Consider the following 26,103-nt stretch of genomic DNA (forward strand, 5'->3'; position numbering starts at 1 on the left):
TTCTGATTATTGGTTTAATGTGTTTGATCTGGACTTTTATATAAAAAATATAATACATATATTTATAATAATACATAATAATAATAATTATAGATGTAATATAATACAAAACACGTATAACTCATGTTCAAGTTTACAAGTTTACAGCTGTTTACAGTGACGGGCAGAATTCTACTGCATGCCTTGCTACTGTGTAAACGTACTACTGTGGGTACTGTACCTACTTTGCTGGTCCTAAATTTGTAGACACATCTTTAACTATTTTTTGTCAGTATTGACTGCTTTTTTTTGTAGCAAATTAATATACAATATACAATAAATGTATATGCATTCTCAATGCATTCTCATAGTAAATGCCCATGAATTATAAAATGATTAATTCCTGTTTTAGACAAGCCAAGCCAGTCAGTATTATAATAATCAAATACATACAGTAAAGATAAAAAAATAAATATTTGTAAATATCTACTACTGTAAATAAAACCTAAAATGCATCCATCGGTTCTTACCTCAGGAAAATTTAAATGCATAAAGTATTTAATTAAAATATTTAATTCTGAAAAAAATATTTATATATGGAGTGGCCATAATTTTATGATGAATGAGTTTGCAAAAAAAAATTGGAAACTACACAAATAAATTTCATTGCTAAAATATAGGAACCCTAAAACTGTACAGTGGAACCTCAGTTTTCGTATGTCCCTGTTTCGTACTAAATTTCATCAAAAAATTTGATTCGGTTTTCTTTGTTTGCCTCGGTTTTTGGAATTTGTTTATACATGTACGGGTCCAACGAGAGTATGGCGCTTCAGTTTACCAGTGACTCCCGCCTAGTGATGATTGCGTTTGAATTCTTTGTGAAGAATTCAATTGTTTTTGTGCTTTTTTTTTGGTTTCTGAACATAAAAGTTTTTATTATATATCACACCAAGAAGAAAGTAAAGTTCCAAAAAAGTCAGTGGTAATGTTCAACCTAAGAAAATAGTTGTGAGGAAGACGATACAGGAAAAACAAGAGATCATTCATATTGAGACAATGTGATGTCTCACTACAGACGAGTGTTAAAATGTAGGAAAACAAGTGTCTATAGACAGATTCTTAGTAAGACAAGCAAGTACTGAGCCAGTCAGGTCCTAGTGGTATGCCTGCAAAACGTAAGAGAGAGAGTACCCCAGATATGTCATCACTGCAGTTATAATGGAAGGGAACTCCCCTTCCAAACACTAACACCCTCTCCTCCACCCCCCTTCCTCACTGTCTTCCATATGCCAACAAGAGTCCTCAATAAAGGTAAGGTACCTAAGAGTATTAGTCTGTATAAAAAATATATTTAGTTAATATTTTGGGGGTGTGGAACAGATTAATTCTAATTTACATTATTTCTTATGGGAAATTCGTTTCGGTTTTCGTACCATCTCTGGAAACGAATTAAATACAAAAACTGAGGTACCACTGTATGTTGAAATGTTAAAAATTTAGTTTTTCAGAAAACTAATTTTGCTTGTATCTAATATACTGTACTAGAACTCAATTTGTTTGGTTAAGTGTTTATTTTTTTTAGTATGCTGCACTGTTTCTCTCATATAACGAGACAATTTTTTATTGGCTACAAAACTAAATCACTTAGTTACATAAACTAATTCTTCTATTTAGAACACAGCAATTTTTTTTGTACAGTAATTAACACTTGAAAAAAGGCTCCCCCTCTTATCACCTTTGCTTTTCTTCTTCAGTGTAACTCAATAGTATGCCCTTTATGGAGGAGACCTCAATGACTCTTTGAAGCCATCTTGCCAAGATAGACTCCCCCCCCCACTGAGTATGTCAGCCATTAGGAGTCCAGTATGGCCTACCAGAGACCAGCCAGAATCTGACTTCCTTAACAGAGAGAGACAGGGAGCTGGGGATTGTTATGGTTAGCCTCACCAATAAAACATCCAAAAGGTGAAGCAATACAGATAACTGCAATGATCATATAAAATGAAGCACCAAAATAGCCAAATGACTCCACAAATGATCACTTAGAAATGAGCTCGAACAGTCCCCCTCTCCCAGTTATGACTAGCCACCAACAGGTGGCAGCACCCAAGAACTCCACGCTCCTGCACCAGTTTGCCCCAATCCTGTCGCTGATGTCTGTGAATATGGATCTCCCTGTGCTCCTGGCTGAAGTGAGTCATACTTTTTTCAAGATAAGTGTAGGCCATCCTTTGGACACTATCCTGTGGGGGCCATTTACTTTTGTATCATTTCCAACCTTGGTATTTGCTCCTCAAGCGTGTGTTTCAGGTTGTGCAGACTTGATTTATAATTCACTTTCAGCTCCATGTGTTTAGGATAGCTATTCCCTAAACCCCTGTTTATTGTTGCTTCCTGCTCTGACAGAGTGACTTCTCTGGTGAGTTTGGGAGTTTTGCCCCCTGAAAGGCCAGGCTACTGTATTGAGTGCCTTCCCCTGGGTAGTACTCACCTAAAGAACAAATCCACAAGGGCCGTGATGCCAGGCGTCCTAGCATTTGTTATCCTGCTGTGTGCCTTCTTCAGCTCATATGGGCCTTTTCTAATTCCTCCTGCAGGCTCAGGAGCTTGCTTCCCTTATGGACTTGGCCTCTTTCATGCTCAGGTTGGCTTTTACCTTCTGGCTCATGTTTCAAAGTTCTGATTCACCTTGGCAAGTTGGTAGCCCTCAATTTTCTTTTAACCCTTCCTGCTGCACAAAACAACTAGGGCCATATTAAAGTACATACCATTTAAGATTTAAAAAGTTCCATGCATACTGTATACAGGGCTCACAGTCTGAAGCTATCCAGACTGATATGTGCAATATTAGTTTGGGGTCATCAATCACAGTTCTTGTGATTGATGCCTTCAATCTTGTGCCTTCTTGTGCCTTCCAGAGACCACGAGCCAGAACCTTGTTCCCTCAGAGAGGCACAGGGAGCAATGGCTATATGAGCACTCGTACAGCCATCGACCATCAACCTGTGGAGGGCACCCTAGAAAGATAGGCAAAACAATACAAACCCTCTATTGGTGAAAATTGCTACCTACATCCGAACAGAGCCAAAGAACTCTCCCCAAAAGAAAACAGTCAAGCAAATTATCATCCAACTAGAGTGCCTCCGGGTGCCCAAACATCAGACAAAGCCAAAGGAATCAGTCGGTGTTGACCGTCCACTCTGTGGAAATAGGAATGAAGTACGACAGGCCAGTTGCCAGGATGTCGGACACTTCGTGAATGTGAATGTGTCACTCCCTAACACTCCTCCTGTACCTATTTTACCTGGTAAATAGGTACCTGTCCCAGGTACCTATTTACCTAGCAGTAAATAGGTACCTGGGACTTAGACAGCTGTTACAGTTGCTTCCTGGGGGTGTGTAACAAAAAGGAGGCCTGGTCGAGGACCGGGCTTCGGGGACGCTAGGTTCCGAAATCATCTCAAGATAAATCAAGATAGCCTCTTCTCTGTTGTTAGATATATTCAGGGAGCCTTGGTGGTTCCCCGATTCCTGAAAGTTCCTGGGATGCTGATAGTGGCCAATTATAACTAAGGGGGGCCGGGTACGAGCTCATTTCTTAGTGAATGTTTTAAGTCGTTTGGCTGTTTGTATTCCATTTTCTTTGAAAGTTACAGCTGTCTGTATTGCTTGCCTTACTTTCTAGATGTTTTCTCAGTGACAGTAATTGTAAAAATGTTCACCTCCATATGTCTTTGTGAGGGAAGCAAGGTTCTGGCTCTGGTCTCCAGTAGGCTATACAGGACTCTGATGGCTGATGTGACTCAGCAGAAGGAAGACATCTCAGCAAGACTGAGGCCCTACCAGAAAGAGGCATTTCATTACATTTAACATTAGCTATTATGCATTAAAACTGCATATTAATTAAGAAACAAACTATACAGTATTTCCAATAGTCCACACAACTTGAAGTTTATGGTTTAAAGGAATGATATTTATGATTTAAACCTATGATATTTAGAATATACATGTTTATATGGAAATATACATGAAAGTTCATCTTAACTTTCTTATTCTAAACATAGACTTGCAACAAAGAAGCATTAACAATCCATCTTTCAAAAATAGAGCTAAATATATACATCTTCAACACCCTTTAATCATACAGCATTTCAGTGCACAATACTCTAAGTAACTCAGCATAGCCATACATATATTTTATAACAAATATAACTTGATTATTAATTACCAATAAAATTATTTGTTGATGAATTAATAGCCTGTTGAGGCCACAACCGAAGCGAGCGTGAATCTGATGTTATGTTATGAACAGATATAGTACGTAACTCTTGTCTGTCTGTCAAAGCTTTTCTCAGAGTGCTTTGTGCAAGTCCTCCCGATTCATACTGTATATGACGTCCTCCTACCAGGACTGTTGTTCCAGCATTTCCTTGCACCTGACTAACTGTTGGTATACTGACATCACGTGTTGTAACAGCAGTACCTGTGGCAACACCATCAGAAGTTGAAACTGCATTTGTTGTTTGAGCTTGAAGTGTAATTTCACGAGTGCCAGGTTCAAGTTGAATATTAAATGGACGAAGATCACTAGAGACAGACACTTGTTGGATACCACTGTTTGCAGGCTGACCAGCGACAACTTGAGCTGCCACTTGAGCAACTTGTGTTATTTGGTCTGGAGTAAGGTCAGTGTAACGTTCAATGTCTTCTGCTCGCACTTCTACAACCTGACCTTGAAGAGAAGCAAAGAAATGCCCCACACCTTCTTCATTTCGCTCCCCCCCACTTGTAGTATGGATGATATAACGTGGCAAATCATCAGCTTCAATGATGTGGACAGGTCTAGATACAACTTCTACAGTATCTCCATCACGCACACTACTACGCACCAACTGCACAGGTCCATCTAAACTTGGCTCCAAGCTCTCTTCATCCAGCTTTATGCTTTGAATAGTTTCAGTTGGACTCGGTACACTTTCCCCTGTCATATCAGAAGCCACAATAGTTGGAGGATTTACTTTAATATAAGTCTCGAGGTTTTCTGTATGACCATGTTGCTGAAGATGAGAGGCTAACATAGGTTTGCGCATAAATCCAGCACCGCACAACATACATTCATATGGCTTTTTATCTGAGTGAATAAATTTGTGAGCATTTCGATTGTCCCTGGAATTGAACATCTTACCACATATATCACATGGAAATGGCTTTTCACCAGTATGGATTCTTAAATGTTTTTTATAATGTTCAGGATACACAAAGCCTGCTTCACACTGTTCACATTTATATGGACGCTCACCTGTGTGTACACTCATAACATGATAAACCAAAAGCCTCTTCCTCTTGAATGCTTTGCTGCATTGATTACAATGATATCTCTTTTCTTGGAAGTGTGTGACCCTCTTGTGAGACTGTAAGTTGCTCCTCTGGCTGAAAGTAGAACCACATATTTCACACTGGAAAGGTTTTTCACCAGTATGTGTTCTCTCATGATCCTCAACTTCACCTTTTCTTGCAAAGAGTTTATTACAAATTGTACAAGGAAAATTTTTCACTCCTGAATGGATAATGGCATGCAAATCTAGGCTTCTTTGAGTTGCAAAGGCTTTTCCACATGATTCACATATAAAATTTTTCTTTCCTTCATGCACATTTAGGTGATCAGCCAAGTGATGTGATGTAAGAAAGGTCTTGCCACACGTTCTGCACTGGTGTGGTCTATGGCGTACACCATGTGTTTTCATGTGGGTCTTAAGGATGTGCTTAGATGTAAACTTTTTGAAACACTGGTCACAACCATACGGACGATTTCCAGTGTGAACATTAAAGTGTTCTTGAAGAGCTGCTTCTGACCGGAATTTCTTTGGGCACTGAGAACACGCAAAGGTTTTGTTCATGTGATGTCTGATGTGTTCTTTTAACTGCCGAGGAAGAGCATATTTTCGTGGACACATTGTACAAGCATAATGTTTCTCTCCTGAGGCAATGTGCTCTTCCAAGTGGCACAGCAGCTCAGCTTTGGTTGTAAGCCTCTCTTGACAAACTTCACATTCATACAGGCGCTCAGGATGAGACTGAGAAAAAATACAACAAATTATTCAATGAAGGTATCATGAAGTTAATTAATTCCTATACATCAATAATAGCACTTGTAACTGGGAAGCATCCTTTCATACATGCTAAAGAAAGTTGTACAGTACAGAATTATTTATGAAGAAAATGGAGATACTGTATACTTATAAATGCACCTTAAGGTAAATACCCACCTCTCTCATGTGAGTCTGAATGTCAGCTAGCACACTCAGTTTGAGGGAACAGAACCGACATTTGTACTTCTCGGTTCCATCTTCCAGTAGGTGAGTGTCTGAATTTAAATCTTGTGAATCATGCTCATCGTCTAATTCATGATTGCTTAAAGTAGGTAAAGTTAGCCCACCAATCTGAAAAATTTAAGAGGCAAGTCTTTTTTATTGAAATAACTATAGATGTAAAAAAAAATCTAGCTTTGAATGTAATGAAAAGCCATTTTCTTGGCGAGTCCAGGAGGCTCCCTGAAGCTATCTGAACTGACATGAGCCATCTTAGTTTGGGGTCATCAGTTATGGGAATTCTTTATGCCTACCGGAAACCAGAGCCAGAACCTGTTCCACTTCCTAGAGGCGCAGGAAGCAATGGCCATATGAGCATTCTACATTTAGAGTATGTCATGTCTGCCATTGACCGGATATACCCCCAGAAAGTAGGCAAAACAATACAATCCCCCAACTAATCAAAACTGCAACCTATGTCCAAACAGAGCCAAAGAACTCCTCCCAAAAGAAAACAAACAAAATGTCATCCAACTAGTGTGCCGGCTTGTTAGCAACCCCTCCTTCCCCCGAAAGGGAGGAGGGGGTGCTAACCCTTTGCCCCTTCCTGTCTCTCTGATGCTGACAGAGAGACAGGGAAGGGGGCATAGGGTTAGCCCTTTGCTCTAACCCTCAGATGGGGGGAAGGGTTAGACGGCCGAGCCGTCGAGATCAGCTCCCCATTCGAAGGCCCGGCGCTCAATGCCTACGCATCCTCTGCAAGTCTAAAGATAGTTCCAGAAGGCTAAAGAAGCATAAGACTGAAGCCAAATGACTGTGAGTACGGTTATCATCAGCAACCAAGGCAGCCAAGGGCACAGGGACCTGAGCATGCAACTGCTGCAATCTGACCTCACAAGAAAGCGCAGGGGCGTAAAGGTACTCATTAAGTAACTCAAGAGAACCCCCCCCCTCACAAGAAAACCTGTAACACCGAGGAAACCTCACACCACTCAAGCGTGCGGGTACGACAAAAACTGTGCCACACCCCCCAGAGTAAAGAGAGAGCAGTCTACAAGCCAGGAGGACCCAGGAACCTCATAACGCACACAGTATGGGGAAGAGAAATTGAACTTAAAAGAGATCGGGTCCAAAATAGAGGCGAATTCCGGGTCACGCAGAAGGTAGGCACTAAGAGGCTCCCGAACATCCGCAGGGGGAAAATCTGAGAAGCAGAAAACCTCCCGTAACTGATGACCCCAAACTAAGACTGCACATTCAGTCTGGATAGCTTCAGGGAGCCGACAAGGCTCCACACAGAAAATCCTTGTAAATTTAACAGCTGGGTAGTTTACAAAATTAAAATGATGATGGTGTCACACTTAAATTTCAGCAAATCTTGTGGGAAAACCTGCAATAAGAAATTGAAAGAAGGACTGTACTAATCAGGGATTATCTAATTATTATCAACAATTAGATGAACATCACCACAGCTATATCCCTAAACATTATCAGTCATTATCATTATAAACATAACAGGAATGACAGTTCATAACAAAATAACATGGAATACCATAAATACACATACACTAAACATAAAATATCTTTAATCAGCTGAATAAATTTCCAAGCTACTTTAAGCTATTAATGGTGCAACTTTGAGTATTGTATTGATAATCTATCACAAGTTTATCTCTGATATGGTTTAAAATCAAATAAGGATACACCAAAAACTGCAGTACTGAACTACAGTTCTAATCAACATTATCTCTTCGGCAGATTGCATTATTTCACAACACAAATTAACTAACAATACAGTATACTGAACACACTATATTTCATGTAGACAAAACTACTACACATTATAAACTTAAATCTTACTTGAACACATGTTTCATTTTCATCCAAGTCCAGTCCATCCACCTCCATAACATTTTCCACTGCCTCAGCAACAGCAGAAGCTTCTAGTATTTCTTCTTCAACCATAAGCATATCTGTCCCTCCATCATCCTCCAGGGCTTCATCCAGCCTCCCTTCAAGGTCGTCATTACTGTCTGATGAGCCGAGAAGGCCCTGTATGCAATGTTCATGGACCTAATCAGGTTATTGTATATTCCTATTAGAAGTAATATTACACTTATTAATAAAACCCATTAATTACATATCTGTTGTGCAAGCAACTTGGCCACCTTAGCCTTATATCCTACAGTTATTTACACAATTCATGGTTGTCTCAAAATTTACAATGCATATTTATGAAGCCATTTTGCTGAAATTGCTCCATACTAGATCACATCAGTTGCAGAAGTTCTGTTTGGCTTACTGGGGACCAGAGCCAAAACCTGCCCCCATTTCACAGAGGCACAGCGACCAAGTGACAATCTGCCACCCTCACCAGAAAAAGTGTCTAGAAAGTCAGCAACACTTGACAAACAACTGGAAGATTCACTGAAAAATTAAAGTCACCAAACAACTTTGAAACTGATTCACACAGAACAAGGGTTTCCCTCAAACTAGCTCAAAATTTGTTAGTACTGTACTGATTACCACCACCAGTCAGCATGGCCCCAACTGGCTCTCCATCTCAGTTCTGTTGCTGATGAGGCAGCGTTTGGATCTACCTGTACCATTCTGATCCATCGGTCGTGGGTAAGCCCCACCACTTAAAGTTAACTGCCGGCCATCCTTGGACTCTGTTGTCCTGCAGGGGCCATTTGCTTTATGTAGTGTTTCTGTTTTAGTATTAGCTTCACATGGGCGCTTTCAATCTGGCTTGTTGTGTAGGCTTGCATTTTGAGCTGCATGGATTCAGGGTTTACTTTCCTGGGTGCCTGCTAATGCTGCCCTTGTACAGTTAGAGTTATCTTTCCCGCTGTGTCCAGGAGTTCTCCCGAGAGGCCTAGCCACAGGAGTGGAGAGCTTCACCTTGGGCTAATCATAGATATTTGATTGCTTTGTTTGAGCCCTTGGCTGGGGGGCATTCTTTGGCTGTGCTGGGATACACTGTGGTTTGTGTGCTTGTTTATAATAGTATGACATGGTCACTATTAGTAGCCTGATTGTTGAGGCTACATTTGGTGACTGTTCTTCTGAAGAATGGCCCCAGTACCTGGTGTTTCTACTTGGCTAGCTGCTTTCAGGCCCTGGGAATCACTTGCAGGTCTGTGGCATGGTCTGTTATGGATTGATCCATCGAGCCCACCCTCGCCGAGTGTGAGTTTCAGTGGGTGCTCACTGTCTTTGCTACCAGACGATGATATGTTCCATGAGCGGCACATCAAAATAAGCCGTAAAGAATTCTATTTCACTCATGTTGTCACCTGTATCTGGGAAAATGTCTGTAATCCCAACATCTGCATTGTCAAAGGTGGGAGTTTAAATACACTCTGCCCATGTGAGATCATTACTGGAGTATGCAGTTCCAGCATGGAATCCACACTTTGTGAAACATAAAGAGAAACTTGAGAAAGTTCAGAGACTACAGATAAGGATTGGTGCCAAATAAATCCTCCCTGGCCAGGATACGAACCCAGGCCAAAGGGCTCGCGAAACGCCAGTCTTACCACTTTGCCACAGGAACTGCTGATACTCTTATGAACAGTACTTTGATACCCTTATGTACTTTGCTATGTTGTGATAGTACATGATATTGTGAATTTATACACTGCAAAGAATTAGAATTCCTGACCTTTATGGATTGCCTCATATGCATTTATTATAAAATATTTTCCTATTTGGTATTAAGTTAGTTTTGATTGACTAAATGTGCTCCTGCTAATAACATATATTTAAATAATAAGCACTCTTTTCCATGCTTGATTTTTCAGTAATTTTCATATCAATATACTCTTACCATACATGATATCTTAATGGACACGGAATACTGTTGACTTTAATACCTGGTGTTTCAATGACTCAACAGGTTCACAGGCTGCTAGACCAGTAATGACTTCAACTGATTCCTCCTGCTTTACTTCAAATTTTACATTTGGTGGTCGACCTCGTCCTCTGCCTCGACGACCTCGACGAGTACGTCCTCCACTGCCTGCCAGTAAAGAAGCTGCTTCAATTAGTACACTCAGACATGCTCATACTCACACTTCACTTATGTAATTGCACTTTGAGTGAATACATTAAACTGTCTAACTAAAGTGGGACACAAGGATTTTGAGCACTACAGGCATCTTGTAAATCAGAAACATATATTCACAAAAATCACAAACTCACTCACTCTCACGCTCACTGTGTCGAGAATGGTGATGGAGACTCGCAATCAGAATGATAAACTGATAAATATTACTGCCTACAGTCTACCAGCAAGCAACACATGACTAATGAGGAACTAGATGACAGAAGAGAGGGCCTTATAATCATCAGGAGAGAGATCGTAGTAAGAGCAGATAAAGATAAACCCAGCATTGAATTACTGAAAGAGTCCTGGTGACTCACTGAAGCTATCTTCTTGAGAGTGCTTCATACTGAAAGGTCACAACAGTCACAGATAGTATTGTTTGGCCTTCTGGGGACCAGTTTTATATTTTATTTGTTTATATTTATATAAAAGAAGGTACATTGGGTTGAGAAGGTGCATACATTGGGGTTTGAGTGTTACATTTTTGCAAAGCCATCAACATACATAGCATTTCAGGCAGATCCATAAGCTAACCATTAAAAGTAATAACAGGAACATTATAACAGAATTTGAGTTCAATATAATAACTATATTACAAATTAATAGAATAGATTATAGTGATGAAGTTGCATGTCTTAAGTACTACATTTGGTGAGTGGGTAACACAAGATACAGTGCGAGTTAGTAGCACAAGGTGGGAAACTGTGAGGGGGAAATTTGTTACTTTTTGGTTTTTATCCTTTCCAAGTGCCATAGTTGTAATAGCTTGGCACTTTCCCTTGATAATTCCCTCCCTCCTTGGTCTGCTCTTTTAATGTGTACTTATCCCACAACATTCAAAGTGGCAGCCAGTATAATAATGTCAATGAAACCGCACTATGACTTAATTGCCCTCAATGGCCTGCCCAGTACCAGTATGTCTCTAGATAGGAAGGAAATTATAAATTAATAAATATACAAGATTTTAAGCTTAGGATTCTGTAAATTTAGTAATTCTGTAAATTCTTAGGATTCTTATTTAGAGTATCAGACTGACTAACCTGATCCCATGTACACTTTAAAATCTTTATCATCTTTAGTAAGAGTAGAGGCTTCCAGGTTGAGAGAGTCCTCCTCCAGTACACATTCCACATTCCCCTCAAGACAGTTCTGCTTCACCAAGGCCAGGGTTCTCATGTACTTATTAGTCACCACCTGAAGGACAAAAATCATGACTGAGTTATATGAAAAGTATTTTTCACTTTTTCAGAGTAGTTCACTTGATTGCTCCGAAAAGGTAAGATCTGCTGTGTCTGTGAATCAGGATCATGTTATTAGGCAGGATGACATTCTAGAGCATCAAAACCACAGGAAATTTGTCTATCAGTCTCTGCAGTGTTATAATAGGTGCTAGGACGTCACTAGGAGAGCATTCAGCACAGTTTAAACTCACCAAGATAGGATCCATTCATAAAACAGTACATCCTAGCAAGCCTGCCACGTTACCTAACAAGTAGCAGTAGCACCATATAGTACACCTATGGGTTTCCTGGCCTCAGCCACCCCTTTAACATCCTCAGAAAAGAACAGACTCATTACACAGGTGAAACAGGGACACAATAGAGGGAACAGAGGCACGCAGGTGAGATTGCTCCACACTACAAGATCACATCAGTCACAGAATTTGATTTTGCATGCACCATGTAACTACATTGGTAATAAATACCATAGTAGATACATGGATTGATCTATCAAAAGTGTTTCACTTGCCTGTTTCAAGTTCATTAGCTGACCCTCAAGGGAATCAATGTCATCGATAAGCTTGAAGCACTTTTTACACAAGATGCTTGAGTGAGCAACCATATCACAGAGGTCCTGGTTGACAATGGCACTCAGCACAGCATGAACCAGCAGCTGCCGGTGTGAAGTCTTCGCCTGTGACAAAACACTTATTAAGTTCAAAGCTGAAGACACATTCCTTAGCTGTTGAACTGAAAGTATGTAGCATAATGTTAATAATATTAAGTATTATTTTAGCTTATTTTACTTTGTAGCCAATAACACTAATGTGATACAATACTAGATAACATGTCATGAGAATAATTGTAAAAATGCTAGTAAACTGTTGAGATTAGCACCTCCACCTTACAGTCCATCACCACATGCCCGACGGTAAATAGTCTGGCTCTCTCGAGGCTCCAAAAGATTCATAAAATTTGTATATTTTTAAATTTTAAGCTTTTTCTTGGCTATAATTTTATGAATTTTGTGTCAAAATATTAAGAAAAGAATAATCTAGAGTATGGAAAAATAATAAATGTATAATAAAAGGTACTGTATGTACATTACAGGTATATACATGGTATTTGTTGGATAAACAAAAGTTTATAAAATCTATACATTCCTCATTTATCATAAAGAAATATTGTAATAGTGTTGGAAACAGGTTTGGAATAAAAGAAATTTCATTTCTCTTGAGAAAAGGCACAGCTGATAAAATGTAAGGGGTATCCAAGGCGAGAGAAAGATTTGTAAAATAAAGCAAATACTGTATTAGAGTCAAGAAACTGAGGGTCACTGATGTGTAGAGGGAATTATCAGGGGAAAGCATTAAGCCATTACGACTACAGTATATAGCACTTGGAAGTAATCAGGATAAGGATTTGGGATGGGACGGGGGAAAAGGAACGGTGCCCAACCACTTGGATGGTCGGGGATTGAACGCCAACCTTCATGAAGCGAGCCCATCGCTCTAACGTCCAGGGGAGCGTCTCACTCTTCCGCTAAGGAAGAGTGAAACAAGGACACTTTTCTTAACAGGAGGAGGATGGTAGGAAAAGAAATGAATGTAAATACTGTACCACTATGCAAGGGTTTGTGGTAGACAGAGAAAGAGAAATCGAACAAAGAGCTGTGAACATGAAAAGTCGTTGTTTCTTCATCTTCTGGTGTGTGGCTTGGTCATCATATCTTCAGCCACATTATTGTGACTCACCATCTGGATTTATTATAAATGTCTAGCATCCACAGTTATATAATAAAAATCAAGACAAAAAATAAGGATCAAAGTTTCAGAAATATATATTCTGTGTATCACAGAGTGCTTGTAAAACACAAACAAGACTGATGATGACTTACTTTATCAGAGAGGACCTCCATAGCACCTCTAGCAGACACTCCCAACTTGGCATTACAGACCATGCAGTGTGGACTGCTCTGCAATCCATTTTGCTGCAATTTCTGGAATCCCTGGTTGGGATCTGCTGTTTGTAGATGGTGGTGGTGGTGGTGATGGTGGTGGTGATGGTGCAGATGAGTATGTTGCTGTCTCTCTTCTTGTTGCTGTTCAGATTCACTCTTTTCCAACTAATGATTATAAAATATGAAAATGTTACAATTGTATTCAAGTACTATAGACAGTATATGCAGACACTTCATCCCTCCCCCATCGCAGCTACAACAGGAAAAAAGGGAGTGGCCCACCAAAAAGTGTTTCATTACAGCTGTTTTACAGCTGGAAAAGATCATCAGGGCAAATGGGGGGGGGGAGGGGGGCTTTGACAAGCCACCGGCTTCCTGTCCTCATCAAGACCACTAGTATTAGTGGTAAACTTTATCCCTCATGGTAAAATTCATGTAAATTACAAGGTAAATCAGGTAAATTACATTTACATTATTACTGTAAGTCAGGCATACCATTCTCTGGAGAAGCAGAAAACAAAGCTCAGATCTGAAGGAAAAAAAAAACACGCCTCTGAAGAAGCCTCCCAACCCAACAGCTGGAAGAGCCAAAAGGAAAATTGCCATAATTCCTGTACTGTGCTCACTGAGATATCTCGTTGACGGGTGGTGCACTCACCAAGAAGTTTATAAGAAATAAACAAGAATAAAAGTTTACTGAAAATAAAGTGTACAGAAGGTGGTTGAAATGTAATAAGTTACCTGGTGGGCAGTGAGGATATGGACATTAGGTTGGGTACAATCGTCATCAAGAGATGTAGTCTCCACCAGGGTGATCATCTGGGCCCCTTCACCCAGTGATGACACATCTAGGGATAACCCTTCCATATTCTGTAAAGATAAATACAGTAAAGGATATACAGTACTGTATATATTAATCAAACATACAAAAACTCAATAAAATGTGATGCACTGGCTGCTCACAAAGGAACAAACAGGCAGTACTGAATAAGGTATGGTAATTATCATGAGAAAGTGCCAAGACAGTACAGTATAATATTACTATATAGTAATATAGTAATATTACTATATAGTAATACTGTAAGTATTACTATATAGTAATATTACATAGACCAAGCAGAAGGAAGTCATAAATATTAATTAATTATATTATTATTGTAATAATTATTATACTGTAATAATAATTATTGTATTTAATAATAATTATTATATTATTATTATTGTAATAATTATTATAATAATAATTATTGTATTTAATAATTATCACTCTTCCTTCTGCTTGGTCTAGAAGGAAGCCGGCCTCGGGTGAAAGGGGGCTGTGATGATCTCTGTCTGGAACCCCTAGGTGCGGGACTGGGACATCCACTTCCTAGGGCTCGTGCAGCCCAGGCTCTGCTTCAGGAGGCTGGAGTCGTTCTTGTCCTTGCTGGGGTTGTTCTTCTCTGGCCCCGACTACGGTGGTCTCAGGGTTTGGAGTCCCTGTGCCTTCTTTCACCAACTTCGAAGTCAACTCCGGAGCTCACAGTTCCTGCGACGGCGCTGAAACCAATCATATTGGTGTTTGCCATTACACTGGAGACTTTTAACACCATGGAGAGGAGGGACCTGCTGCTTGGGTAACAGCTTCTTCTCCGTATCAACCTTCCCTGGCTTTGCACCCTGGAGAGGCCACTCTAGACCAACAACCAGAGCACAACTCCACAGACTTAGGTGGAGTTGTGCAACAACTCAACTTACAACTTAGGTGTAAGCAGTTCCATGGGGTTTGTAACCCTATGGGTGATGTAGCATCTCCTATTTTCTGTCCTACATTGTGGCTTTTTGAGCTTGAAAGTGTTGCTCCTTGTTTGTTTTACATCTGACCTTTTAATTGTCTGGATCAATGTCCTCCAAATTGTTCAGTATATTAAAAGTTTGATGAGATCAGCCCAGTCATGTCTGGTTTGCAGTACAGTATTGTTAGCCCTGTGGCCCTCAACCGTTCCTCTAAATCGACTCTTAAATCGTTCCTGGAATGAGAGTTGATTTAGTTCTTGAATTATTTTTGTTGCCCGGTGTTGAACTTTCTCTAAAGTAGCTATGTCCTTTTGACAATGAGGTCTCCATGCTTAGATATGATAATCCAAGTGGGAGTGCACTAGAGATTTATACAGTTTAATAACTACCTACTTTTCCTTGAAGTCAAAGATTCACTTGACTATTCCTAGGCATTTGGCTAGCTTTTTTCACTGTAGCTCCCACTTGTTTTGCAACTTTCAGTGAATGTTGGTTTCTGGCTCCAAGGTCCTTTTCTTCATCAATCTACTGCAAGGAAATGCTGTTAATCTGGTAGTTGAGCCGTAGATTGTCATGCCCCACATGCAAGGTCTTGCATTTCTCAATATTAAAAAGCATTTGCCAGTCTTCTGACTATTTGTGGAGTCCATGTTATCTTATTTATTTATTTATTTATTTATTTATTTATTTATATACAATAAGGTACATTGGGTTTATGAGAGTGTATAGCATTAATGTTTTTACATTCCTGTAAAGCCACTAATATGCATAGCATTTTGGTCAGGTCCTTAATTTAACAGAGAATTTTAAGTAGGTAATTTGTAGCAAAATTGAAAAAAGAATTTTAAGTAGATAATTTGTAGCAAAATTGAAAAATGTTAACAGGTGCATTGTAAGAAAATTTGAAGAAAACTAGTAGGTACATTACAGTAAAATTTGAGGATTATCAACAGGTACATTGTAGCATAATTTGAGGATTATTTCTAGGTATATTGTAGTAAAATTTGCATTCAACATAACAACCATGATATTAGATGACAGCAGTGATTACAAAGGTGAAGTTGTATGACTTAAGCACATATATTGGGGGAATAGGTAGCACAAGATACAGTGCAAGTTTGAAGTACTGGGTAGGAAACTAGAGGATGAAATTAGGTACTTTTGGTTTTACTTTTGAATAAGGCATAGGTTGGACAGCTTTTTAATTCATTAAGGAGTGAGTTCCATAGATTAGGTCCCCTTTATTTGCACAGTGTTTACACAGATTTAGTTTAACTTTGGGGATATCAAAAGATATATTTATTTCTGGTGAGGTAATTATGGGTTCTAATACATCTGACAAGGAAGAGTTTCAGATCAGGATTAGCATTTAGGAACAAGGTTTTGTACATGTAAATGGCACAAGAGAATGTGTGGAGTGAGTTTATGTTTAGCATGTTTAGAGATTTAAACAGAGGGGCTGTGTGTTGTCTGAAAACAGAGTTTGTTATTGTTCTGATAGCAGATTTTTGTTGGGCAATGACAGGCTTGAGGTAGTTTGCAGGGGTTGAACCCCATGCACAGATACCATATGCAAGATAGGGACAGATTAGTGCATAGTATAATGAGAGGAGAGCAGAGTTTGGAACATAATATCTGATTTTAGAAAGTATACCGACCATTTTTGAGACTTTTTTTGGTTATGTGTTGTATGTGGGTGCTGAAGTTGAGTCTCTTGTCTATGTATAGGCCAAGGAACTTCCAATCATTTTTATTGCTGATGTTAACATTGTATATCTGAAGCCGAATTTAATTTGTTGATTTGCTTCCAAATAAAATGAATGTAGTAGGTCTTTTCTATGTTTCGTGTGAGTTTGTTAGTGACAAGACTTTTTTTTTTAATTCGTTATTTACATTATTTAGTGTGTGAGAGTTGGGGTCTGAGTAGAGGAAGGTAGTATCGTCAGCATATAGTACAGGTTTAAGAATGTTAGAGATATTAGGGAGATCACTGATGTATATAAGAAACAGGAGAGGTACTAGGATGCTGCCCTGTGGCACTCCTACAGTTAATGGTAGAGTGGGGAAAGTTATATCATTGATGGCTACATATTGGTGTCTGTCGCTAAGATAGGATCGAATATAGTTCAGGGCAAGGCCTTGGGATCCATATTGGTGAAGTTTAAATAAGAGGTAGTTACTCTTTGTAAGGTCTCAATACCATTTCCACTTCCTGGCAGCGAATGGCAGCAGTAGTTGTGATAATGGTGGTGGCAATAGTGATCATGGTGATTTGAGTAGTGATCATGGTGATGGTAGTAGTAACCATGGTAATGATAGTAGGTTTGAGTGCTTGCATTAATGATATGACATATGTTATCAGATGGATGTTGTCATGTATGTGTTCTTGTTGCAAGGTTTCAATTGCAGTTCTCAAATCTGTAGGTATGATAACATGTTGTCAGTGATCAGCAAGAGCATGTTCTAAAGCCGTGATCATGGTGATGGTGAAAATGGTGGTGATAATGGCGGTGGTGCTAATAAATGAGTTTCTGTATATCAAATTATTATAATTGTAATGGTGGTAATAATGATGGCAGTGGTGATGATGTTAGTGGTGATAATGATGGTAGTGGTGATAATGGTTGTGGTGATAAAGGCAATGGTAGTGGTAATAAGTAATTATAATGGTGATAAGTGACAATGGTGGTGGTAGTGGGGATAATGGAGATGATAATGATGGTAGTGGAGATGGTGATTATGATCTTAGTGATGATGGTAGTAGTGGTGATGATGATGGTAGTAGTGGTGATGATGATGGTAGTAGTGGTGATGATGATGGTAGTAGTGGTGATGATAGTAGTGATTATGATGGTGATTATGATGGTGATTATGATGGTACTGATGGTGGTGGTGATAATAGTGATGGTAGTGGTGATGGTGATAAGGGTGACATTAGTAGTGATAATGATAATGGTGGTGATAATAATGATGGTGCTGGTAATAATAGTGATGATAATGATGAAGGCACCACTACAAGGGAAGGTATGGGTGGTAATGTATGGGGGATACAGCTGCAGCAACTACACTACTACAATCACCAGACATACAAGTCAGTACTGTATATACAAGTATATTACACCAGTCAATACTAATGGCATTATACTCAATCATACTCCCTAATAATAATTACAATTAATAAAAATAATAATAATAGTAATACTATACACATTTATAAATATTGTAATAAAAAATAGTGTAATAATAAAATAAAAAATAGGTGTAATAAAATACAAAATTTTACTATAGTGGTGATTTATATATTATATAAAATTACAGTTATTAAAAGATTATATTCAATATAAATAATATACTGAAATATAATGTAATACTGAGAATAATAAAGAAATAAGATATATATGACAAGACACTATACTAATGTGTAATATAATGAGTATATTACCACCTACATCCCCTGTAGTCACCTTTCACACTAACATGGTGTCATGGCACCTGCCCTATCAGTTACCCATGACACCCTAGTGGTGTCATGGGGGCTGTCATTTGTGCCTCCCAGTGATGGTGACACATGGTGGGAGGAGTATAGTGCCTTGAGGCAGACAGCTTGTCTGTCACCTACACTCATGTCCCCCCCTTCCTTTATCTGTATCTATCTATCCTCTGGTCCTAAGTACGGTCTAGGTAAGGGGGATCATAAGAGTTTGAGTGTGTTTGAGTGCGTGTGAGTGCGTGAGTGGCTGAGTGTGAGTGTGAGTGTGGCTGCCCTGGTGGCCTCGTCGGTGCAGTTGCCAGCCATCAGAACCACACAGGAATGCCAACCTAAATACGCACACCGCCTAGTGGGCTCCGGTGTCGCTCACGCCTTTATTTCTGGCCCCGGGTTTCCCCCGGCGCCGCAACGGGTTTCTTCGCACCGATATTGGTGGTGTGGGAGGGTGGTCTTACCTCAGGTTAGCGATGGCTTCGTCACAAGTTGACATATATACAGGAGAGGTCGGGTGGTCCCGGCGGTAATATGGCGGAGAGGCTGGCGGGCTTGGTCCCGTTGGTCCGCGCTGGTGCCACGTCTCCTCTCCGCTCCCATCTCCCTAATCTCCCTCAACTCCTGCTAAATCTCCCAACTACACGACTCTAACACGAAATTATAATAATGTATTATTCTATTTTAACTCGTTACTTCTGCTTTGGATGATAATTAACTAGATTTTTATATTAGGCAGATGTCAACATAAGCAGGAGGGCGTTTGTTGTGGTGTGTCAACAATTGCCAGTCGGCGGCCGCTCGAGATGGTCAGTATTTACCTCTTATTTTGACTTTATTTGACCATTGATTTACTGTTGATTAATTTAATATGTATGTCTGCTTTGGCACAGATGTTTTGGCGGCCCAAGGGCTGTGTTATACGTCTAGGTGATGTTTGTACCCCAGGACTGTCCAACTTAGTACTGTATTTACCTAGGTACACTGACCAATGAGTAATAAGTAATTAATAATGTAAACTACATCTTCCGGAAGTCCTTTGTCTGGATATATATATATATATATATATATATATATATATATATATATATATATATATATGCATATAATGTATATATATATATGTATATGTATGTATATAATGTATATATATATGTATATGTATATATATATATATATATATATATATATATATATATATATATATATATATATATATATATATATATATATATATATATATATATATATATATATAATATTATAATATTATAATAATAATTAATATTATTATTATATTATAATATAATATAATAATTATATTATATATTATATTATATTATATTATATTATATTATATTATATTATATTATATTATATTATATTATATTCCTTTCCTTTCCTTTCCTTTCCTTTCCTTTCCTTTCCTTTCCTTTCCTTTCCTTTCCTTTCCTTTCCTTTCCTTTCTCTGGGGAGGCCACGTTCTGGCTCGTGGTCCCCAGTAGGCCTAGAACTCCATTCACATTAACTGATGCCAAAGTCTAATATATCTATATCAGCCTGGATAGTTCTAGGGGAGCCTCCGGGTCTTGCCCAGAAAATGGCATTGCATTACATTCAACGCTGGGTTTTTATTGTCAGATGTGCCAGCCTAGGGATACTTTTCTCAATTGAAGCTCGTGGAGTTTTGATTAAAGTACAGTAATAACACTAATGAAGAAATCATTTGCTCAATGAAATCATGTTATTGTGGGGGTACCAAGTGTGCAGTTTCAAATCCTTCTCTTGGCTCCTACTGTTTTTCTCAATAAATCATTTAAACTAGTATTATTAGAGGTACTGTATTAGTACTTTTATTTTTAAGAATACAATACTTCACTGTATGTATTTCATAATACAGTAATATTTTTTGTTGTGAAATAAACCTGAATATGAATGCCTGCCTTGATCACTGCCATGTGAATAAACTATATTTAGTTTAGTATTTTAAATACATTTCTATTACAGCCAGCCCAAGATGATTCTGCATTGTGTTGCTGTGAATACATTAACAAAGAAGGGGAGCGTTCACACCTGCTCGGTGCTTTTTGTGATTGTGAAGCCATTGACGAGGCATTTGATAGGTTAGTTTCTCCTCATTCTTATGAGGAGAAATGATTATGAGTCCAGAGATAAAAATGTCAATCCCATCATTTGACATAACATTTTCTTATTCTTTAATTTTCTATAAAGAAATTTTTAGCATTTATAAGTACTGTACTGTAGCTGGAAAGTCTTAAGGATTCTAAAATCCAAGTTTCTCTTAAATTTTGTCTGTATTTTGAAAGATGCATTATACAGTACTGTATTATCCAATTTTTAATAGCTTGACATTTATAGACATACAGTATGATATATTAACTGTTGTACAGTATAGTATTTGTTAAAAGTAATAAATTCTTTTCTATATTTCAGATTATTTACACTAAAATCCCTTGAAAAAAGAAATGTTGAAAAGATCACGGAGACAGTGTATGATCGGCTGAGAATACCGTGGCGTGGAGGGGCCAAGAAGGTGCCATTGGATGTGGCTGGTGCTCTTGTGTGTGTGCTGCTCACAATTTTCTTGGGATGCTTTACATGGACTGTAACTATTATTACATACGTTGTTTTCCTTCCTGCCATGTTGTTTTCAATACACAGGTTCATCAGGAAGAAGGTTGCTACTGACAATACCTCGACTTATGGCATACGAAGATTAAAAGATGGCAAGAAGTATTCGAGATCTAGGTTTTATTTTGCTTGGTTAACGGCATCTATATCATTTCTCCTCATTATATATTATACACAAGTTATTCCTTACCTCAAGATTAGCCCATATGAAAACTTTGCCTTTGTGACCTTTACCTGCATCTCGTGTACCAGTTTTTATCTTGTTTGTGCCACCTCTTGTCCCGGTTTTGAAACCCCAAACAAAGCTAGGGATGAGGAGTATGAAGAAGTAATTGAATCTGGAGCGTGGAGGTTGTGTGCTGAGTGCACGAAGCAGGTACCCAGGCTAGCCTCCCACTGCTGGACGTGTGACACCTGCTATCTGCTACGTGACCACCATTGTCTTTGGTAAAGTTCTGTTTCAAATTTTAACTACTGTATATTTAATCTGGTTTTCAGTATGCCCCTCTAAATGGTTTTTCCTTTTCTAACTTTCATTTTCTTTTGGTCATGTATCTATATACTGTACTATTTCTTTTATATTTAATTCTTAAAGTACCATAGAATATATATATATATATATATATATATATATATATATATATATATATATATATATATATATATATATAATATATATATATATATAATAATTTTTTTACTTCTCTATCACTTTATTTCTAATTCATAAGTTTAGAAATGCAGAATGAGAATTAATATTTGTAAAAGGTTTACTTTAATAAGTTTTATTGTGAACTTTGTTGAAACAAATTATACATTAAATAATTTGTTCATCACAGATTCATAAGATTTATACAGTATGTTTTATAAGACTCCTTTACCATCATTAAATAATTACCACTTCCCACTTTGCGGGGTAAGGAGGCATCTGCCTGGACAAGAGTAACATATGACACAGGAGTAAAAGATATTCAGTGACATCCTTATTGAGAATTCAGTCTGTAGATATTTTATCACCTGTGAGATATAAACTATATTTCCTCCTTAGTAAAATTGTTTTTGTCAAATGTGAAGGATCTGTGAAATTTGAAAAGTGGGACTGATAAAATTGAATGCATACCATCTGTAATACTATTCTTATTACAGTATCATCTGGTTTGTTTCAGGTTAGATACCTGTGTTAGCTGTGTGAATGATCGTTGGTTTGTAACTGGACTGAGCTTTGGCTTGTGTGCCTTGTGCTACGGTGTCCACTTGAGTCTTACTACTGTTTGTCATCCACGGCTCATCGATCTCTACTTAACCACACTCCTCATACCAAGCCATTGTCCTGATGCATTCATAAATCTTCAGTAAGTTGTATTGGCAATTCATAATAGGATTTGATTACCTATTTGTGATTTACAGGACAGAGCTCAAATTCATAGTGTTCCCCTTCTTCCATTTCCAATCTATAATATTTACTCTTTTTTTTTTTCAACTTTTTGTTAGTTTTGACAGAATTTTTCTCACCATTGCTATGCAATTTTGACTATTTTTGTCACTGTACATAGTAGTACAGGGCCCTGTATATCTAAAATAACTAAGTTAAATGTTTCTTCAGGAGCCAGATTGCAGTTGCTCTGGTTGTAGATATTGTGCATCTGTTGGAGATGAGTAAACACACTAATTATTAGAGAAAATATTAGGTCATAGAATGAGACTGAACTTACTGTACATCCCTTTAGTCCCCCTAATTATGTTTTCTTGCAATATAACACAAGATTACTATTAAGAAAATGTTAAAGCAAATTTAAATATTGCCGCTTTTACATTATTTCATAAATTAGCCAAGTCTCTCCTTAAGATATTTCTATTTTTACCTTGATTCATAATAAATTTATCCCATGTTCAGCATTCCATGACCACCCTTCCATCTTGTTGTCAATAATCTTCTTCTCTTATTATCTTCACATGCCTAGCTTCACTTGTATGCTCCATTAGCAACTACTGCTGTATTGCATATGCACTCTGCTTCCCTCATCTACCTTATCACTCTACTCTTTGGGAACTGAAATGTAATTTTAACTATAAACAGCTTTTGTAAGTCATAAAATAAATATAGCTGCCAGTTTTTATGGATTTGAGCCGCCAGCTGTAACAAAGGTTTTCAATAATTTATTTTCTTTTCCACAAATGTGTTTGAAAGTGGTGGTAATTGTTTCACATAATAAGATCATTTGTATATCTGTTTTGAGTTGTATTGTAGAAATGAATACAGAAGAATGATGCAGCTTCATTTCAGCATAACTCGTTTTGACAAATTGCTGGTTGCAGCGCAATTTCCAGACTGGATTTACTTTTCAAATTTACATTTGCAGATTTGCTTAGGAAGCATGGTTCACAGATCTGTGGGAAAGTTCTACATCTTATGATATGTTGAAATTAAAATTTGATTCTGTGAAATTAGCCCATACACTGGGAAATATTGAGTATGAATGGTAGCTTTTTAATGTGGCTCCTATCACGTTTTTAATGATCATAGATGAATGCAACATTTAAATGAGGGGTTTAAATGTTGATAATGGAGGAGCTTGATAAAGACTAGAGGTATTAAATATAACCAAGCTAGAATATAGAAGGAATAAAAGTGGCAATATGATCACTACATGCAAAATAGTACCAGAAATAGACAAAGCTGACCGAGGAATTCTTGAAACCTGCCTCTTCCAGAACAAGAGGTCACAGATTTAAGCTAAGGAAACAAAGGTGGTGAAAAACACTAGAAACCTTTCTTTTTGCAAACAGTGGTAGACGATTGGAACAAGTGCGCAGGCAGCGGATGCTAAAACATCAGTCCTGTAGTTTGAAAGTGTAATATGAGATCACCAGGTAGATAGGACACCAGAGCTCTCATCCTATAACTACACATAGGAAATTACCTACACATACACCTGTAGTACCTGATATATATATAATCATATCTGCAGTCCCAGATATTTAACAAGGTTTACAGCAGTATAGTTTTAATGGTTATGATGAAAGCTCTCTATCATTTCAGATCCAGTTTGTCAATCTCAGCTGCCTGCTATGGTATACTTCTGGCAATATTTGTAGCTGTGGCCTTGATTCAACAACTAGTTTGTGTGATGAGTGGGGTAAAGTTGAGAGAGTACAGGAGACGGCAGCTTCCTTACCACTTCTCTGTTAAAAATGGTTTCAGAAATTGTTTTAACTTCTGGTGGAGACAATGAAGGTATTTCTGTATCTCATACTTGTATATTTCTGTATTTTATAGTTGTATATTTGTTATCTAAATATAATATTTGTTGAAAAATATTTAGCAACATTTATTTCATATTTGGTTATTATAAATCTGTTCTTCTGTAACCTATCGTTTCATAAGAACAGTTTTAAGCCGTCCTGGGTGTTGAAGTGGGCAAGCCAAAGATGAAAGATTCTTTACGTTTCTTCAAATGATTTTGAAGAAACTGGAAGATAATTTTTGCACTATTGAAGCTTTAAAAACTAAACATTTAAATTTTACACATTTGTTTTTCATATCCCAAGAGTCTAATTTTAAATATATTTTAAGCTTTATCTAAAAAAATAATTATTAATAAAGATTGAGATGGCCCTTTCCTTAAACCCTTCTGTTGCGCAAGTCATACAGGGATGACTTAGAATACCGCATAAGATCTAAAAGTCACATGCGTACACTGGGTTCACATTTGCTTCCTCAGGTTGCCTGTAAACAGAAAAATCTAACAACAATTGTGTACAGTGTAATAACAGCAAAACCTGAATGTTTTATTATTCTAAGCAAATAATGTAGTGACATGAATGTATGTGTGTACCTATGATGTACATGTTCTGAGATACAAAATAACATTATTAACAGCCCATTGTATTATTGCACTTGAAAAAAATGGCAAAACATTAGAAATACTGTACACAGAAAATATTACATATTCAATGCGTGCAGTTACAATTTCATGCAAAACCTGCAGAGCCAAGCTGAACTCTGACCACATATTATGAGATTACCACACCCACCAAAATGGCTTAGTGGTTCGTAATCGTGCATGAAAATATTTAGTCATTACACTGTACACACACTTTGTGTATAACGGCAAAAACTATGTTTTATTGTTCTAAGCAAATAATATATTGTGCATCTTGGTGACACGAATATATTTGAGCATTCTGGTATTCCTCACATTTTATTACAGTATATAGATCTCCAAAGACACACTAGAATAATATTACTGAAAACAAAAAAAAAAAAATCCAGTGTATGTATGTATATATATATATATATATGTATATATATATATATATATATATATATATATATATATATGTCGTACCTAATAGCCAGAACGCACTTCTCAGCCTACTATTCAAGGCCCGATTTGCCTAATAAGCCAAGTTTTCATGAATTAATGTTTTTTCGTCTACCTAACCTACCTAACCTAACCTAACCTAGCTTTTTTTGGCTACCTAACCTAACCTTACCTATAAATATAGGTTAGGTTAGGTTAGGTAGGGTTGGTTAGGTTCGGTCATATATCTACGTTAATTTTAACTCCAATAACATAAAATTGACCTCATACATAGAGAAAAGGGTTGCTTTA

At 37.7% G+C, this 26,103-nt stretch overlaps 3 protein-coding genes across 7 annotated transcripts; 2 read left to right on the top strand and 1 right to left on the bottom strand.

The window, feature by feature from the left end:
- On the bottom strand, window positions 1–19,638 carry LOC123746096 (uncharacterized). 3 transcript variants are annotated; one of them, XM_045727366.2, is made up of 9 exons: window positions 19,300–19,638; window positions 14,320–14,448; window positions 13,516–13,743; window positions 12,148–12,312; window positions 11,439–11,592; window positions 10,166–10,311; window positions 8,148–8,360; window positions 6,246–6,419; window positions 1–6,053 (listed from the first exon to the last, which is right to left on the bottom strand). In XM_045727366.2, exons 2-9 carry the CDS (start codon window positions 14,443–14,445, stop codon window positions 4,200–4,202), a joined length of 3,060 nt encoding a protein of 1,019 aa, XP_045583322.1. In that variant the 5' UTR covers window positions 14,446–14,448; window positions 19,300–19,638; the 3' UTR covers window positions 1–4,199. The 3 variants fall into 3 exon arrangements, with proteins under 3 accessions (XP_045583322.1, XP_045583323.1, XP_045583321.1); XM_045727367.2 differs by having other exon boundaries at window positions 8,148–8,339; window positions 10,166–10,326; XM_045727365.2 differs by having other exon boundaries at window positions 10,166–10,326.
- On the top strand, window positions 18,021–18,488 carry LOC138357511 (uncharacterized). The gene has a single exon (XM_069314370.1). The coding sequence runs from the start codon at window positions 18,021–18,023 to the stop codon at window positions 18,486–18,488; it is 468 nt and encodes a 155-aa protein (XP_069170471.1).
- On the top strand, window positions 18,731–25,012 carry GABPI (zinc finger DHHC-type palmitoyltransferase GABPI). 3 transcript variants are annotated; one of them, XM_045727369.2, is made up of 6 exons: window positions 18,731–19,035; window positions 19,571–19,644; window positions 20,843–20,958; window positions 21,290–21,934; window positions 22,654–22,839; window positions 24,528–25,012. In XM_045727369.2, exons 1-6 carry the CDS (start codon window positions 18,840–18,842, stop codon window positions 24,718–24,720), a joined length of 1,410 nt encoding a protein of 469 aa, XP_045583325.2. In that variant the 5' UTR covers window positions 18,731–18,839; the 3' UTR covers window positions 24,721–25,012. The 3 variants fall into 3 exon arrangements, with proteins under 3 accessions (XP_045583325.2, XP_045583326.1, XP_045583327.1); XM_045727370.2 differs by having other exon boundaries at window positions 18,909–19,304; XM_045727371.2 differs by having other exon boundaries at window positions 18,909–19,304; window positions 19,575–19,644.
- The last annotated feature ends 1,091 nt before the right edge of the window (window positions 25,013–26,103 follow it).

This window comes from Procambarus clarkii, chromosome 78 (assembly GCF_040958095.1).
Source record: "Procambarus clarkii isolate CNS0578487 chromosome 78, FALCON_Pclarkii_2.0, whole genome shotgun sequence".
Lineage (NCBI taxonomy): Eukaryota > Metazoa > Arthropoda > Malacostraca > Decapoda > Cambaridae > Procambarus > Procambarus clarkii.

Excerpts from the sequence above, each read along its gene's own strand:
- LOC123746096 (XM_045727365.2), bottom strand. The coding sequence starts at position 14,445 with ATGGAAGGGTTATCCCTAGATGTGTCATCACTGGGTGAAGGGGCCCAG. Across the intron at positions 13,744-14,319 it reads ATATCCTCACTGCCCACCAG|TTGGAAAAGAGTGAATCTGA; the intron begins GTAACTTATTAC and ends TATAATCATTAG. Across the intron at positions 6,054-6,245 it reads TTCAGACTCACATGAGAGAG|TCTCATCCTGAGCGCCTGTA; the intron begins GTGGGTATTTAC and ends ATTTTTTCTCAG.
- LOC138357511 (XM_069314370.1), top strand. The coding sequence starts at position 18,021 with ATGGTGATAAGTGACAATGGTGGTGGTAGTGGGGATAATGGAGATGAT.
- GABPI (XM_045727369.2), top strand. The coding sequence starts at position 18,840 with ATGGCACCTGCCCTATCAGTTACCCATGACACCCTAGTGGTGTCATGG. Across the intron at positions 19,036-19,570 it reads TGGTCCTAAGTACGGTCTAG|GCAGATGTCAACATAAGCAG; the intron begins GTAAGGGGGATC and ends TTTTTATATTAG. Across the intron at positions 20,959-21,289 it reads ATTGACGAGGCATTTGATAG|ATTATTTACACTAAAATCCC; the intron begins GTTAGTTTCTCC and ends TCTATATTTCAG.